This window comes from Chelon labrosus, assembly GCF_963514085.1.
Source record: "Chelon labrosus genome assembly, chromosome: 2".
NCBI lineage: Eukaryota > Metazoa > Chordata > Actinopteri > Mugiliformes > Mugilidae > Chelon > Chelon labrosus.
Genome location: NC_140338.1, coordinates 26985335 through 27000514, shown reverse-complemented (window position 1 = coordinate 27000514; position 15180 = coordinate 26985335). Strand labels below are relative to the sequence as shown.

The window sequence follows — 15180 nt, the reverse complement described above, 5'->3', positions numbered from 1 at the left end:
GGTCAAGTTAGATTGATTGAAATACTATAATCCTTATATCGGTGTACAAGTACAATATAGCATTCTGTTTATATACTGCAAATAAATAAAATATGTAAAAATATCCAGATTGTGGATATAGCTGTTTTATACTGTAAACACAGTTTGCAATCTGCTCACCATCAACTTTCTTTATTATTTATTTGCAGGGTGAGACAATGAAGAGAGAATTCAAACCTGGAGCATGGTATGGTTCTACAAGAACGCATTCTACTTACAGTTACTTTACCTACATATTAAACTGCATGACTGCATGTTGCAATGACAGCAACATCAGGATGTTAAGGACAATATCTTATTAGCAGCTACCTCTCCAATTTTCCACCAATCACAGAGGTGATTTTTAATTGTGTTACTGCGTCAGGAACTCAAATTTCAGCCATTTATAGTCATTTATAATTAAAGAAATTAAATAGAAGCTGAACATATTAAGCATATTAAGCAGCGCAAGAGTCTTGTAAATTGCACCACTTTAGCTGCTGAAGTTCATAATGTTCTTATATTGATGCTTATTGACTGATCCTGATCGATGGGGAAGGGCATGCTGTAGTGTAGGTTGTTGAGAAGGCGGTAGGCCCCCTGGTGAATGGAGCGAATCGGGTAGTACCTGAAATCATAATAAAAGAACACGTAAAGGCTCTGTGGTGTGGTTGATTCCCTAAGTTTATATCTGAGTGGCGTCCTGTCGGACACTTGTGTTGCTTCGAGACCTTTTGCAGAGGATCAGTCTCCCTCTAGTGGCCACTGCAGCACATCAGATTAACACATCAACACATTGTAACTAAGGAATAATGGAAAAATGACTGGTGTAAACAGTGAACTGGACACAGGCAGCAACAATCTTACCTGTGGCAGGTTGCACCTTCTAGACTTTAAGGTCTATATTAGAAGAAAAAAAAAAAAAGGAAGAGGATTTCTTGTTTTACAGCATTCTCAGCATCTCTCTACCATCTGTTTCATACCCAGCAGGCTGACGTAGGCCTGGCTGGTGTCTCCCCACCGCTCCCTGTGCTCTGGAGACGACAGCAGCATGGGCTCTGCTGTCCCGGACTGATACAGGTTCGTTCTGCCATTAGGGAAGGGTATGCCGTTGTCTGAGCTGTAGATGATCAGAGTGTCGTTCTCGTAGCCGGCTTCTCTGAGCTCTTGAAGGACTAATCCAATGCCTGCAGAGGAAATTTGCACTAATATAGTTTGCAGTTTCACACAGGCTTGTCTCTATTGTGTGTGTGTCCATATACCCTGATCCAGCCTGCTAACTGTGGTGTACTGTGCAGCCAAGTCTGCTCGTGCTGCAGGAGTGTCCGGCACAAAAGGAGGAACCTGAAGTGCAAGACATGCGGACAGACAAGATTGATGTGTTAGGAGCCAGTGTGTATTTCACTTTGTTTTTGTTTAAACAATGAAGGCATACAGGGAAACATGGATTTTACACCTATTTATCAATGTTTCACAGCTAACAGTCAGCTTTCCTTAGAATATAATGAAGAATCTCTTTGTCTTCTGATGTTAAATGTGAATTATTTTTATATTAGAATCCAACCTTTATTCACTGACCTTCACTTGCTCTGGTGTGTAATATTCTGGTGTCCAGTCAGGGATTCTGCCCATCCCCATTTCACCATTCCCAAACTTCTCACAGAAAGCTCCATACTGGGGCTGTGAATGTCCACATCTGTGGGTGTCGTGGAAGGCAACATAAAGAAAAAACGGCCGCTCTTCCTCTTTTAAATTGCCAGTATTATCCTTTTTCATTTCTCTCTTTTGTCTTTGTTCATAAGCTTCCTCCTTATGAGTATGGAAAAACTTGCGGACCAGGAGTTTGATACGGGTGATGTTCCTTCCCACCTGAAGGACGGAACTGTTTTCCTCTGTGTAGGCAAAATCAAAAGGGTAAACAGGCCCAGGACCGACATGCTTCTTTCCAATGATGCCTGTGAAACGAAAGACAAAGCAGAAAAAGTGATCAAAAGGAACGAAGGCTGACATGAGACAAACAGTGAAGTTATCATTTACCTGTGTGTACGTTGGCCTGGCTGAGGAGCAGCGGCAGACTCTGAACTTCATCAAACGAGTTGAAGTGATGGACCCCTTGATGAAGCCCATGCATACCGTTCTGATGGTGAAAACACAGGACAAACTCACATCAACACTTTGTCTTTCCTTTCCCTTCTCACATGTGTGAGCATCTCACCTGTGGCATGCCGGTCAGGATGGTGAAGCGGCTGGGGGAGCAGCTGCTGACAGACGTAAAGGCGTTGCTGAACACCACACTGCGCTGGGCCAGAGAGCGCAGGTGAGGGGTATGGACCACAGAGTTGTTATAAACCTCTGTCTCGAAACCTGCATCATCAGCTGGAACAGGGAGAACAAGCAAACATGCAAACAGTAACAAAACAATTTGCTCAAATGAATGCATTAGAAAAGAAAATGTAATTTGTTCTTACAATATTTGAAATGCAACAGTACCTGCGCAATATGCCAGACTGCATGTGGATACCTTCACAAGTTTGTAGACATAGTAGTTTCCATCACAGCTTTTGACATGAATGGTGTGTGAGTTGAAATAACAGTACCTCTCTCCCCAGGTACTACAAACCATGCGATTTACAATTCCTTCTGACTGTGTGGGATGAGGTTCTGTTATCCACAAAGGAGAAAGGAGAGTTTCACACCTGTATTCTTCTACACACCTCTCTGGAATATGAGCAGTGGTATCCTCCAGAAACAGGCGATACCAGCCTTGCCAGTTAATATATCGATCACAGTGTAGGACCTTATTACTAGTGTTATTTGTTGAACGCCAGGCATCATCCAGTACAGTATAGAAGTCACATGGGTCACCACAATCGGCAGGATGCAGTCCCAGCCTTATTTAGTATAACACATCTAATTCATGGCCATGCTAAAGACTAAGACATAACAGCACTATCCCAGAGAATTAATTCATTATATTGTTTACTGTTTGTTAATTAATGTGTTCTCTGTTGAAAGTTGTCTCTCAGCTGGTACTGTCTGTCCAGCAATAAAAGTACACATTAGTTTCACAAGTTTTACATGGAAATATTTATTTTAATTTTTAATTCTGTCACCTCTAATAACCTTTAGATAGATGTGCAGCAGGGGTCGCGTTAACCAAATATTTTACATCATTGACCGTTTTTTTTAAAACTGACGGCAAAATCTGAAGGTCATCTGTCATTTTGACAGATTGCAATCGCGGAACTTATCTTGTGAAATCAACTGCTTTTCCAATATGTGTACTTACTCTGAGGAGACTGTGTGAGCATCCAGAAGCTAGTGAGAAAGTTGAATAAGTAAAAGCTCCCAGTGAGACAGAGTTTGGGAAATTCTGGGTCAGTTTCCAAGTTCAAAGGACAATTTGAACTGAAACTGGTAAATAACATAAATGGACCACTTACAGCAGTGATTCACATGATGTACAAAGAGTTATTTATTAATCAAACTCAGACCAAAGGATCAAATCCAAACACAATCAGCACACAAACCAAGTCCTGAGTAAATACAGTTTCTGGTACTGTACAATCAATATGTCTGTGCTGTAAGATAACAAAGATTCATGGTGTTCACAAGTTCACATGTTCGTGTATCTAATGAGTGGCTCACTAATAACATAACCATTTAAAATGACAAACAGTAAATAGAGTTTTTGAATGTATGTAGTATGTAGAGTTTTCCTGACACCTTGAAAAGGAAGTTTTATGAAATAATCACAAGTTGAAGTCTACTTTTTTCTGTTTCTTTACTGTACTGTGGAACTGTAAGTAACTGTAAGTTTGTTAATTTCCCCAAATACATTTTTTCAAATGTCCAAGGCAGAAGTATGTACTGTATATTACAGTATTTCAGACATATAGTGATTCCCTTGAAGTCAGGTGACATTGGGTTTATCTCAACACTCTCACTGTGTATGAATTAAACTGGGACTGGACACATAACTGCTTATCAAGTGTGTATGTTGGACTTAATCTCATGTTTCTGTTTACTGCCTTTAAGTCTTGATTCTTTGACATTTGGATTCTTTGAAAATAGCCTCCTAGGTTCCCTGTGAATGTACACAAGAGACTGACCTCGTTTTCACAGTTTGATGTATTGCAGCTCCATGAGTTACTGTGTTTTTATTACATCAGTATGACACATAACAACCTTCAACAAACATCATAGAAATGTTTCCACAAGTATCATATTTTCAATGGTTGTATAACATTGACATACAAAAGTGAAAAACTTTGCCATAATACTGTGACGCTGTAATTCTAATTATAAAAACATTCAAATGAACCTAATATATAAGAGCAATAAAAGGTATTTATCAGTATCAATGGGGAATCTATCGAAAGGCTTTTGACACATTTCATGCTGAAGTACAAATGTCAGCCTCATCGTGGTGCCAGAGGATTTTTCATCAAATTCATGACAGATAATGACAATTCAATAAAAACCTTCTGCAAATTAGATTTTTAGTCTGGCCCAAAGCTGTGAGTCAAAGTTTTTGTTTCCCATGAATTATAAACAAATGGAAGAAAGTGATGTTCATTCATTCATTCATCTCCTGTAACCGCTTATTCCTGTTAAGGGTCGCGGGGTCTGCTGGAGTCTATCCCATCTGTCACTGGGCGAGAGGCAGGGTACACCCTGGACAGGTCGCCAGTCTATTGCAGGGCTAACACAGAGAGACAGACAACCATTCACACTCACATTCACACCTACCGCCAATAAAGAATCACCAGTTAACCTAACCAGCATGTCTTTGGACGGTGGGAGGAAGCTGTGGTACCAGGAGAGAACCCACGCAGACACAGGGAGAACATGCAAACTCCAGACAGAAAGGCCCAGTCGGCCCATGGATTCGAACCCGTTGAGGCATCAGTGCGAACCATCTTTCCACTGTGCCGACCAGAAAGTGATGCGTGGTTGAAAAATATATCATATGTACCATATCATATATCATGCAAATAAACACAAATGAGAAGGAAAGTGTGAATGCTAATTTTTATTGTAACTCATATTGACTTTGATTGTCATATGTAGTTATAACACGGGTAGTACTGGTAGTACTAATGAGTGTTTAAACTAATGGTACAGTTAAATTATACAGTGTAATATATTATGTTTATTTTATGTACTGTGAATAGAAAAAAATAAAAATATCCTTGATATTATTAGTTTCTATTATTGGATGTTACAGGTCAATCTGCTGGCTTTTCCCCTAAAGATAAAAAGGAGACAGTGATTATTAATTTAATAAAGGTTGTTGTGTTGAGTCATTTGTCCTGAAACTAGATTGTTATTCATACTCACAAATGATTGGCCCAATGGTGATGGGCTCCATAGAAGCAGATATGGAAACAGAGCGATGTGTCCTGTTTCTGCAAGTCTGAAGGGGTGGAAAAAAATCATAGCATCAAAAGAGATTTGAGCAGTGCATATGGACAGCTGAAAAAGTGAAATGTGTAACTCACAGGAATACAGCTGGAGAACCTCCGGTCACACAGGCTGAGTTCACAGTGAAGATAAGTATCTCTGTATTCGCCCTGGAATGGGAACAAGAGAGCAGTGAAACGAGCCCGGAGGGATGAGCCGCTCTCAGTCACTGACACCCGCTGGCGGTCTGTAGGACACCTATCAGAGAAGATGGAGATCATCAGGGTTGTTACATGTCTCAGGATCCTACAAAGCATCAACCAGTCAAGAAGTGCACATACTTGTTGTGGATCAGAGAGTATTGTGTGGGATCATTAGGGTTTGATGAGTGAGTGGCGAAGCAGTCTTCCAGAACAAGTGCAAAGCTTGGGTCTCTTTTGTCCACAAAGACGCCCACATACAGCGGTGAGCCCACAGTGAGGGTGACCCTGCCTGCAGGATAAGTCTGAGTGTAGCTGGAGTCACGAAACAGAAACATAGAGGCTCTAGCTTTTGGACCAGAACCTGAAATGACTGACCTGTCAAAAAAAGGAGAACCATGTCATTCTTTCACATTTTCTTCTTCGTAGTTTATATATATATGTATATGTATATATATACCATTTGATCTTAGCCTCAGAGTTATTGGTTTTTTTTTTTTTTAAATTGTCTTTTTATTTGGAAAGGCAAATTTCCATCACATACATTAATTACAGCCTTAGTCATTAAAGAACATAAAAAAGGATGGATCCATAAAGTTTGCATCCATACTGCCCTTCCAGGATTTTCTTTTATGGGCCACTAATATTGAATTTTGTTGAAACAATAACAAAACAGAACAGAATCAGAATTCTTATCAGAATATGACTTAGGAAACACACCATAAGGATTTCATTATGGAGCATGTTTCTACTGATATAGAGAAAACAAATACTCTCTGACACAGTTGGATACTCCTACAACAATTCATTATGTTACATATTCTTCTCGATAAATGATGTAATCACTGTTAACTGTTTGTCCTTTGGAGTTATTTCGCTGTCAGTGTTTTGTACAACACATCCAATGTGGAATCTAAAACATTACACTTTTCCAACGGCAGCAATTTTTCTAGTAAAGACAACCAACTCAACCGCGCTCCAGTGACGCATGTGACTGTGCTACTGTCTTCTGTCCTTCACCTCATAAAGTCTGCACAACAACTTTATTTGGCCTGAAGATATTTGCCAGGCATAAAGAATTCTGAACGGAGAGACCCCAGACCGTCTATTTAAGTTTTATTTCATTTTATTTAGATTTGATTTGACACTGTGTTTTTTTTTAGTCAGCAGGCAAGCTAGGACAGATAAGTCAGCTTTGTGAATAATTGGGAAGTGTTGAATAAAATATTTAAAAGAGGTAAAACAATTCATCATATTAATATTATTAGATTATTACTGACAAAATAACTCTTAATAACAGTCCAGTTATTCTATTGTAACCATTACAACATGTAAGAAATAAAGGTTGTTTTTTATGACTGCGTATGATGAAGTGATGTTACATCTACGTTCAATTAAAGCCTACTCACGGCAGCTCTGGTCTGATAGCCACGTTCAGGCTGGTGTCTGTGTCCAAGGAATAAGCGCAGGAGAAGAGAAGACTCACAGGAACAGCAAAGGATGTATTATTTGTTGGGTAGATAAATAAACTGTTGGAGTAGATGGCATGTGTGCGGTTGGTCTGAAAGACACATAATTCATTTATCACTGAGTTCAATGATAAGAGAGAGTTCTATGAGCACAAGTGATTTAAGATGAACAGTTGATCATGGTGAGATACTGTACAAGTACTAAGACTACATACAGTATGTGCCTCATGTGTATGTGGCAGGGCACACAGATTAGAAGCAGACTGGAGGCAGTCAAAAAAGAAAGAAACCTGTAGTCAAATACTTACCGTCAGGATGTTTCCACAGGCACCGGCCTTAGCCTCCACTTCGTACCAAACAAAATCACCATAAACTGCGGCCCAGGAGCAGTTGGGAGAAGCCAGGCTGCCAGAGAATGGATCCAAACCAGCGGAAACCACTTTATTGAAAAGCAGTCCTACCTGGATTTTATCACGACCACAGATAAGTTGGGAAGGCTGAAGTGGAGGATGGTGAACTAAAAAAAATATATATACAAATAAGACCAAGCGGAGAACCTCCAGAAAACCTTCATCTCAGTGTGAAATAATAACTGTGTTAATAAACTTACGTTCACACTCAACACTGGCATCTTCATTATGACCACAGTTGTGGTTTCCAAACCCCTGATGTCTGCAGTCTGTTACTGATGATTCATTTCCAAAACATCCAACATCATCCAGCCAGATGGGTCCACTCCCCTGTCCAAAAGCTGCACTTTGGAGCGCTGAGCGAGCCCTTCCACAGTCCAGCTGTCTGCACACCACGTCAGCATCATTCAGGTCCCAGGAATCATCACACACTGTCCCCCACTGTCCACTGTGGAAGATCTCCACTCTGCCAGAGCAGCGGTTGTCAGAGTTGACCAGCCTAACTGGTGAAGCAGCTAAATGAAAAACAAGGAGCAAAATACTGTTGTTGTGAGACACAGATGAAATGTGGACTTGTTAGCGTCAATAACAAATAATGAATCAATAACACATTTCAAAACTGAAGTACTCCATGTTAAATGTAAGGCCATAGACATGTGACACAGTTAGAATTTTGTGTTGCTGCTCAAATTTGTATTTACCTTCACAGACGACACCAGCATCCTCATGGTGACCACAATCATGAGATCCAAACCCTCGATGGCCGCATTCAGAGAGCTTTGATTCGCTACCTGTACAATAGACGTCATCCAACCAGATGGGTCCAGTTCCTTGCCCAAATCGTGCATTTGATGGCGCTGAGAGGACCCTACCACAGCCCAGCTGTCTGCACACAACCTGAGCATCAAGCAGGTCCCAGGCATCGTCACACACTGTCCCCCACTGTCCACTGTGGAAGATCTCCACTCTGCCAGAGCAAGAGCTGTTTCCTCCATTGGCCAGACGGATCTGACCCTCAACTCCTGTGCTGTTGACTGCTGCTGTTGTGGTAGAGATGTTCTGTGTCACTGGAGTGGTGGTGAAGATCGGTGGTCTTGGTGTCGGTGGAAGAACTGTGCTGTTGATTACTGGTGGAACTGAAGGAAAAGTCTGTGTGAACTCACAAGACAACCAACACTGTGTTCAAGTCGAATGTGATCAATAACAAAGGGAGGGCATTTGAAATATGTAGAAATATTTACCTTCACAGATGATACTGGCATCTTCACTATGACCACAGTTGTGGTTTCCAAACCCCTGATGTCTGCAGTCTGTTATTGATGATTCATTTCCAAAACATCCGACATCATCCAGCCAGATGGGTCCACTGCCCTGTCCAAAAGCTGCACTTTGGAGTGCTGATTGAGCCCTTCCACAGCCCAGCTGTCTGCACACCACGATAGCATCACCCAGGTCCCAGGAATCATCACACACTGTCCCCCACTGTCCACTGTGGAAGATCTCCACTCTGCCAGAGCAGCGGTTGTCAGAGTTGACCAGCCTAACTGGTGAAGCAGCTAAATGAAAAACAAGGAGCAAAATAGATTTGAAGCAGCACAGTTGAGTCTGGTTAAATTGTTACACAGCATCAACAGCACATTGAGACCCTGTCGAGATCTATATCTGTGGCAATTTAAACTCTTTAGCACTGTCATCAGTACTCGATCTAGTAAAAAATGATGCTCATTCTGTATAAATGACAATAATGATGTACACTCTAGCTAAATTCGTATACCTACAATTAGGGTGTACAATTGTATCTTCTAATAACAGTATTCATTCATTCATTCATTCATATATTCATTCATTGTACAAGTAGCTCTTAAACTTACAGTTATCCTGTGTAGTTGTTAATATCAATAGTAGTGTATAATAACTGTATAGTTAAATGTTCCACTTGTAGATTCTGTGCATCTTCTGTTTAGTAAATCTCTCTGTATTCTGTGTCATTATATGTGGTAGTGTAGTAGATAGAGTAGTGCAGCAGAAGTTGCAGTTATAATGGTTATTGTGTGTGTCTTGTCAGCATATATGCAGCACAGTGGGACTAGGAGAGACACTATTTCACACCTCTGTATGTTTTTATTAATGTATTGTAGAAGTGACAATGAGCACGACTTGAATCTTGATGTGTATTTACCTTCACAGACGACACCAGCATCCTCATGGTGACTACAGTCATGAGATCCAAAGCCTGGATGGCGGCATTCAGAGAGCTTTGATTCGCTGCCTGTACAATAGACGTTATCCAACCAGATGGGTCCAGTTCCTTGTCCAAATTGTGCATTTGATGGCGCTGAGAGGACCCTACCACAGCCCAACTGTCTGCACACAACCTGAGCATCAAGCAGGTCCCAGGCATCGTCACACACTGTCCCCCACCGTCCACTGTGGAAGATCTCCACTCTGCCAGAGCAAGAGCTGTTTCCTCCATTGACCAGACGGATCTGACCCTCAACTCCTGTGCTGTTGACTGCTGCTGTTGTGGTAGAGATGTTCTGTGTCACTGGAGTGTTGGTGAAGTTCTGTGGTCCTGGTGTCGTTGGAAGAACTGTGCTGTTGTTTACTGGTGGAACTGAAGGAAAAGTCTGTGTGAACTCACAAGACAACCAACACTGTCTTCAAGTCGAAAGTGATCAATAACAAAGGGAGGCCATTTGAAATATGTAGAAATATTTACCTTCACAGATGATGCTGGCATCTTCACTATGATGACAGTTGTGGTTTCCTAACCCCTGATGTCCGCAGTCTGTTATTGATGATTCATTTCCAAAACATCCGACATCATCCAGCCAGATGGGTCCACTGCCCTGTCCAAAAGCTGCACTTTGGAGTGCTGATTGAGCCCTTCCACAGCCCAGCTGTCTGCACACCACATCAGCATCATTCAGGTCCCAGGAATCATCACACACTGTCCCCCACTGTTCACTGTGGAAGATCTCCACTCTGCCAGAGCAGCGGTTGTCAGAGTTGACCAGCCTAACTGGTGAAGCAGCTAAATGAAAAACAAGGAGCAAAATAGATTTGAAGCAGCACAGTTGAGTCTGGTTATATTGTTACGCAGCATCAGCAGCACATCGAGACCCTGTCGAGATCTATATCTGTGGCAATTTAAACTCTTTAGCACTGTCACCAGTACTCGTTCTAGTAAAACATTGTGCTCATTCTGTATAAATGACAATAATCATGTACACTTTAGCTAAATTCCTATACCTACAATTAGCCTGTACAGTTGTATCTTCCAATAACAGTATTCATTCATTCATTCATTCATTGTACAAGTAGCTCTTAAACTTACAGTTATCCTGTGTAGTTGTTAATATCAATAGTAGTGTATATTAACTGTATAGTTACATGTTCCACTTGTAGATTCTGTGCATCTTCTGTTTAGTAAATCTCTCTGTATTCTGTGTCATTATATGTGGTAGTGTAGTAGATAGAGTATTGCAGCAGAAGTTGTGGTTGTAGTGGTTATTGTGTGTGTCTTGACAGCATATATGCAGCACAGTGGGACTCGGAGAGACAGTATTTAACACCTCTGTATGTTTTTATTAATGTATTATAGAAGTGACTATAAGCACAACTTGAATCTTGATGTGTATTTACCTTCACAGACGACACCAGCATCTTCTTGGTGACTACAGTCATGAGATCCAAAGCCTGGATGGCGGCATTCAGAGAGCTTTGATTCGCTGCCTGTACAATGGACGTTATCCAACCAGATGGGTCCAGTTCCTTGTCCAAATTGTGCACTTGATGGTGCTGAGAGGACCCCACCACAGCCCAACTGTCTGCACACAACCTGAGCATCAACCAGGTCCCAGTAATCGTCACACACTGTCCCCCACTGTCCACTGTGGAAGATCTCCACTCTGCCAGAGCAAGAGCTGTTTCCTCCATTGGCCAGACGGATCTGACCCTCAACTCCTGTGCTGTTGTCTGCTGCTGTTGTGTTAGAGTCTGTCACTGGAGTGGTGGTGAAGATCGGTGGTCCTGGTGTCGGTGGAAGAACTGTGCTGTTGATTACTGGTGGAACTGAAGGAAAAGTCTGTGTGAACTCACAAGACAACCAACACCGTGTTCAAGTCGAATGTGATCAATAACAAAGGGAGGGCATTTGAAATATGTAGAAATATTTACCTTCACAGATGATGCTGGCATCTTCACTATGATGACAGTTGTGGTTTCCAAACCCCTGATGTCTGCAGTCTGTTATTGATGATTCATTTCCAAAACATCCGACATCATCCAGCCAGATGGGTCCACTGCCCTGTCCAAAAGCTGCACTTTGGAGTGCTGATTGAGCCCTTCCACAGCCCAGCTGTCTGCACACCACGTTAGCATCATTCAGGTCCCAGAAATCATCACACACTGTCCCCCACTGTCCACTGTGGAAGATCTCTACTCTGCCAGAGCAGCGGTTGTCAGAGTTGACCAGCCTAACTGGTGAAGCAACTATATGAAAAACAAGGAGCAAAATACTGTTGTTGTGAGACACAGATGAAATGTGGACTTGTTAGCGTCAATAACAACTAAAGAATCAATTTCATTTCAAAAGTGAAGTCCTCCATGTTAAATGTAAGGCCATGGACATGTGACACAGTTAGAATTTTGTGTTGCTGCTCAGATTTATATTTACCTTCACAGACGACACCAGCATCTTCTTGGTGACTACAGTCATGAGATCCAAAGCCTTGGTGGCTGCATTCAGAGAGCGTTGATTCGCTGCCTGTACAATAGACGTCATCCAACCAGATGGGTCCAGTTCCTTGCCCAAATCGTGCATTTGATGGCGCTGAGAGGACCCTACCACAGCCCAGCTGTCTGCACACCACCTGAGCATCAAGCAGGTCCCAGGCATCGTCACACACTGTCCCCCACTGTCCACTGTGGAAGATCTCCACTCTGCCAGAGCAAGAGCTGTTTCCTCCATTGGCCAGACGGATCTGACCCTCAACTCCTGTGCTGTTGACTGCTGCTGTTGTGGTAATGATGTTCTGTGTCACTGGAGTGGTGGTGAAGATCGGTGGTCCTGGTGTCGGTGGAAGAACTGTGCTGTTGATTACTGGTGGAACTGAAGGAAAAGTCTGTGTGAACTCACAAGACAACCAACACTGTGTTCAAGTCGAATGTGATCAATCACAAAGGGAGGCCATTTGAAATATGTAGAAATATTTACCTTCACAGATGATGCTGGCATCTTCATTATGACCACAGTTGTGGTTTCCAAACCCCCAATGTCCGCAGTCTGTTATTGATGATTCATTTCCAAAACATCCGACATCATCCAGCCAGATGGGTCCACTGCCCTGTCCAAAAGCTGCACTTTGGAGTGCTGATTGAGCCCTTCCACAGCCCAGCTGTCTGCACACCACATCAGCATCATTCAGGTCCCAGGAATCATCACACACTGTCCCCCACTGTTCACTGTGGAAGATCTCCACTCTGCCAGAGCAGCGGTTGTCAGAGTTGACCAGCCTAACTGGTGAAGCAGCTAAATGAAAAACAAGGAGCAAAATAGATTTGAAGCAGCACAGTTGAGTCTGGTTATACTGTTACACAGCATCAGCAGCACATCGAATGTGCACTTTAGCTAAATTCCTATACCTACAATTAGCCTGTACAGTTGTATCTTCCAATAACAGTATTCATTCATTCATTCATTCATTCATTGTATAAGTAGCTCTTAAACTTACAGTTATCCTGTGTAGTTGTAAATATCAATAGTAGTGTATATTAACTGTATAGTTACATGTTTCACTTGTAGATTCTGTGCATCTTCTGTTTAGTAAATCTCTCTGTATTCTGTGTCATTATATGTTGTAGTGTAGTAGATAGAGTAGTGCAGCAGAAGTTGTGGTTATAGTGGTTATTGTGTGTGTCTTGTCAGCATATATGCAGCACAGTGGGACTCGGAGAGACACTATTTCACACCTCTGTATGTTTTTATTAATGTATTGTATAAGTGACAATAAGCACAACTTGAATCTTGATGTGTATTTACCTTCACAGACGACACCAGCATCCTCATAGTGCCTGCAGTCATGAGATCCAAAGCCTGGATGGCTGCATTCAGAGAGCTTTGATTCGCTGCCTGTACAATGGACGTTATCCAACCAGATGGGTCCAGTTCCTTGTCCAAATCGTGCATCTGATGGCGCTGAGAGGACCCTACCACAGCCCAGCTGTCTGCACACCACCTGAGCATCAAGCAGGTCCCAGGCATCGTCACACACTGTCCCCCACTGTCCACTGTGGAAGATCTCCACTCTGCCAGAGCAAGAGCTGTTTCCTCCATTGCCCAGACGGATCTGACCCTCAACTCCTGTGCTGTTGACTGCTGCTGGTTCTTTTCTCACAATTTGAATTAGAGTGTAAGAGAACCATTTAATCATCAGTTCAATGAATGGATTAGAAAAGAAAATGTAATGTGTTCTTACAATAGTTGAAATGCAACATTACCTGCGCAGTATGCCGAATAGCAATCGGATGGCTTCACAAGTTTGTAGACATAGTAGTTTTCATCACAGCGTTTGACATGAATGTTGTGTGAGTCGAAATAACAGCAACTCCCCCACCAGTTATTACAAACCGTGCGATTTACAATTCCTTCTGACTGTGTGGGATGAGGTTCTGTTATCCACAAAGGAGCATTAGTTCCACACCTGTGTGTGTCTACACACCTCTCTGGAATCTGAGCACTGGTACCCTCCAGAAACAGGCGATACCAGCCTTGCCAGTTAATAAAATAATCACAGTGTACGTCCTCATTACTAGTGTTATTTGTTGAACGCCAGTCATCATCCAGTACAGTATAGAGGTGACATGGGTCAGCACATTTGGCAGTCCCATTGCTTTGGATGCAGTCCCAGCCTAAAGGACAAACTGTGTGTCCACAGCTGAACTGGATCGATTGGGAAGAGGGGCTTGTTCTGATCCTGGAGGAAGGCTGCAGACATTCAAATGATCCTGGTGTGTTATAACAAATCTCAGGTGGCGTGCAGGGTGGGTCGGAGAGGGAGCACTCATCAGTGTCCACACAGCCACTGTCTGGGGACCAGTGGAAACCTTGGCTACAGCACGACGAGTCGTTGCAGAGTTTTGTGTCGTAGCAGCTTAGACCATCGCCTACGAAGCCGTCTTTACAGACACAAGAGGGAGCCTGGCTGCTGAAAGAGTCGCCTCTTTCTCGTGACTCCAAGCATGTGGCTTCATTATGACATGAATCACAGCTGGTAACAAGTGTCCCTACAAAAAGAAGAAGAGGGATAGTTTGATGATTAAGTAAAAAAATCAGTCTGAATCAGGTTTGTTTTATGCATTCTGTGAGTGCATTTGTTCTAAAAGCAAATACACTTTCATCTGTATATCCATTCATCCTGAATGTTGTTGCTGGCAGCTTTAATTTGTATTCCATCTCTAAACTAGAGCCCTTTCACGTGTGATTGATTGAATATGTGTCTGACCAAAGACGACAAAAAGCCAGATGGTTTACCTGAAGTGGTTCTGGTAAAAAGTATGAGCAAAAAGACTGCCCCGGGCACTCGCATCGTGGACCACATTTAAACTCCTGAAAAAGACAAAGGTGATTTAAAATCCTGCTACTAAATAATGCTGATGTTGTATAAATGTATTCCT

The 15180-nt window shown here is 42.3% G+C and overlaps 1 protein-coding gene across 1 annotated transcript; it reads right to left on the bottom strand.

The window, feature by feature from the left end:
- Nucleotides 1-266: 266 nt before the first annotated feature.
- Nucleotides 267-2967, bottom strand: LOC311494774 (N-sulfoglucosamine sulfohydrolase-like). Its single transcript, XM_084553996.1, has 7 exons — nucleotides 2234-2967; nucleotides 2056-2161; nucleotides 1597-1973; nucleotides 1281-1362; nucleotides 1002-1205; nucleotides 750-783; nucleotides 267-646 (listed from the first exon to the last, which is right to left on the bottom strand). Exons 1-7 carry the CDS (start codon nucleotides 2456-2458, stop codon nucleotides 526-528), a joined length of 1149 nt encoding a protein of 382 aa, XP_084410122.1. The 5' UTR covers nucleotides 2459-2967; the 3' UTR covers nucleotides 267-525.
- Nucleotides 2968-15180: the final 12213 nt, after the last annotated feature.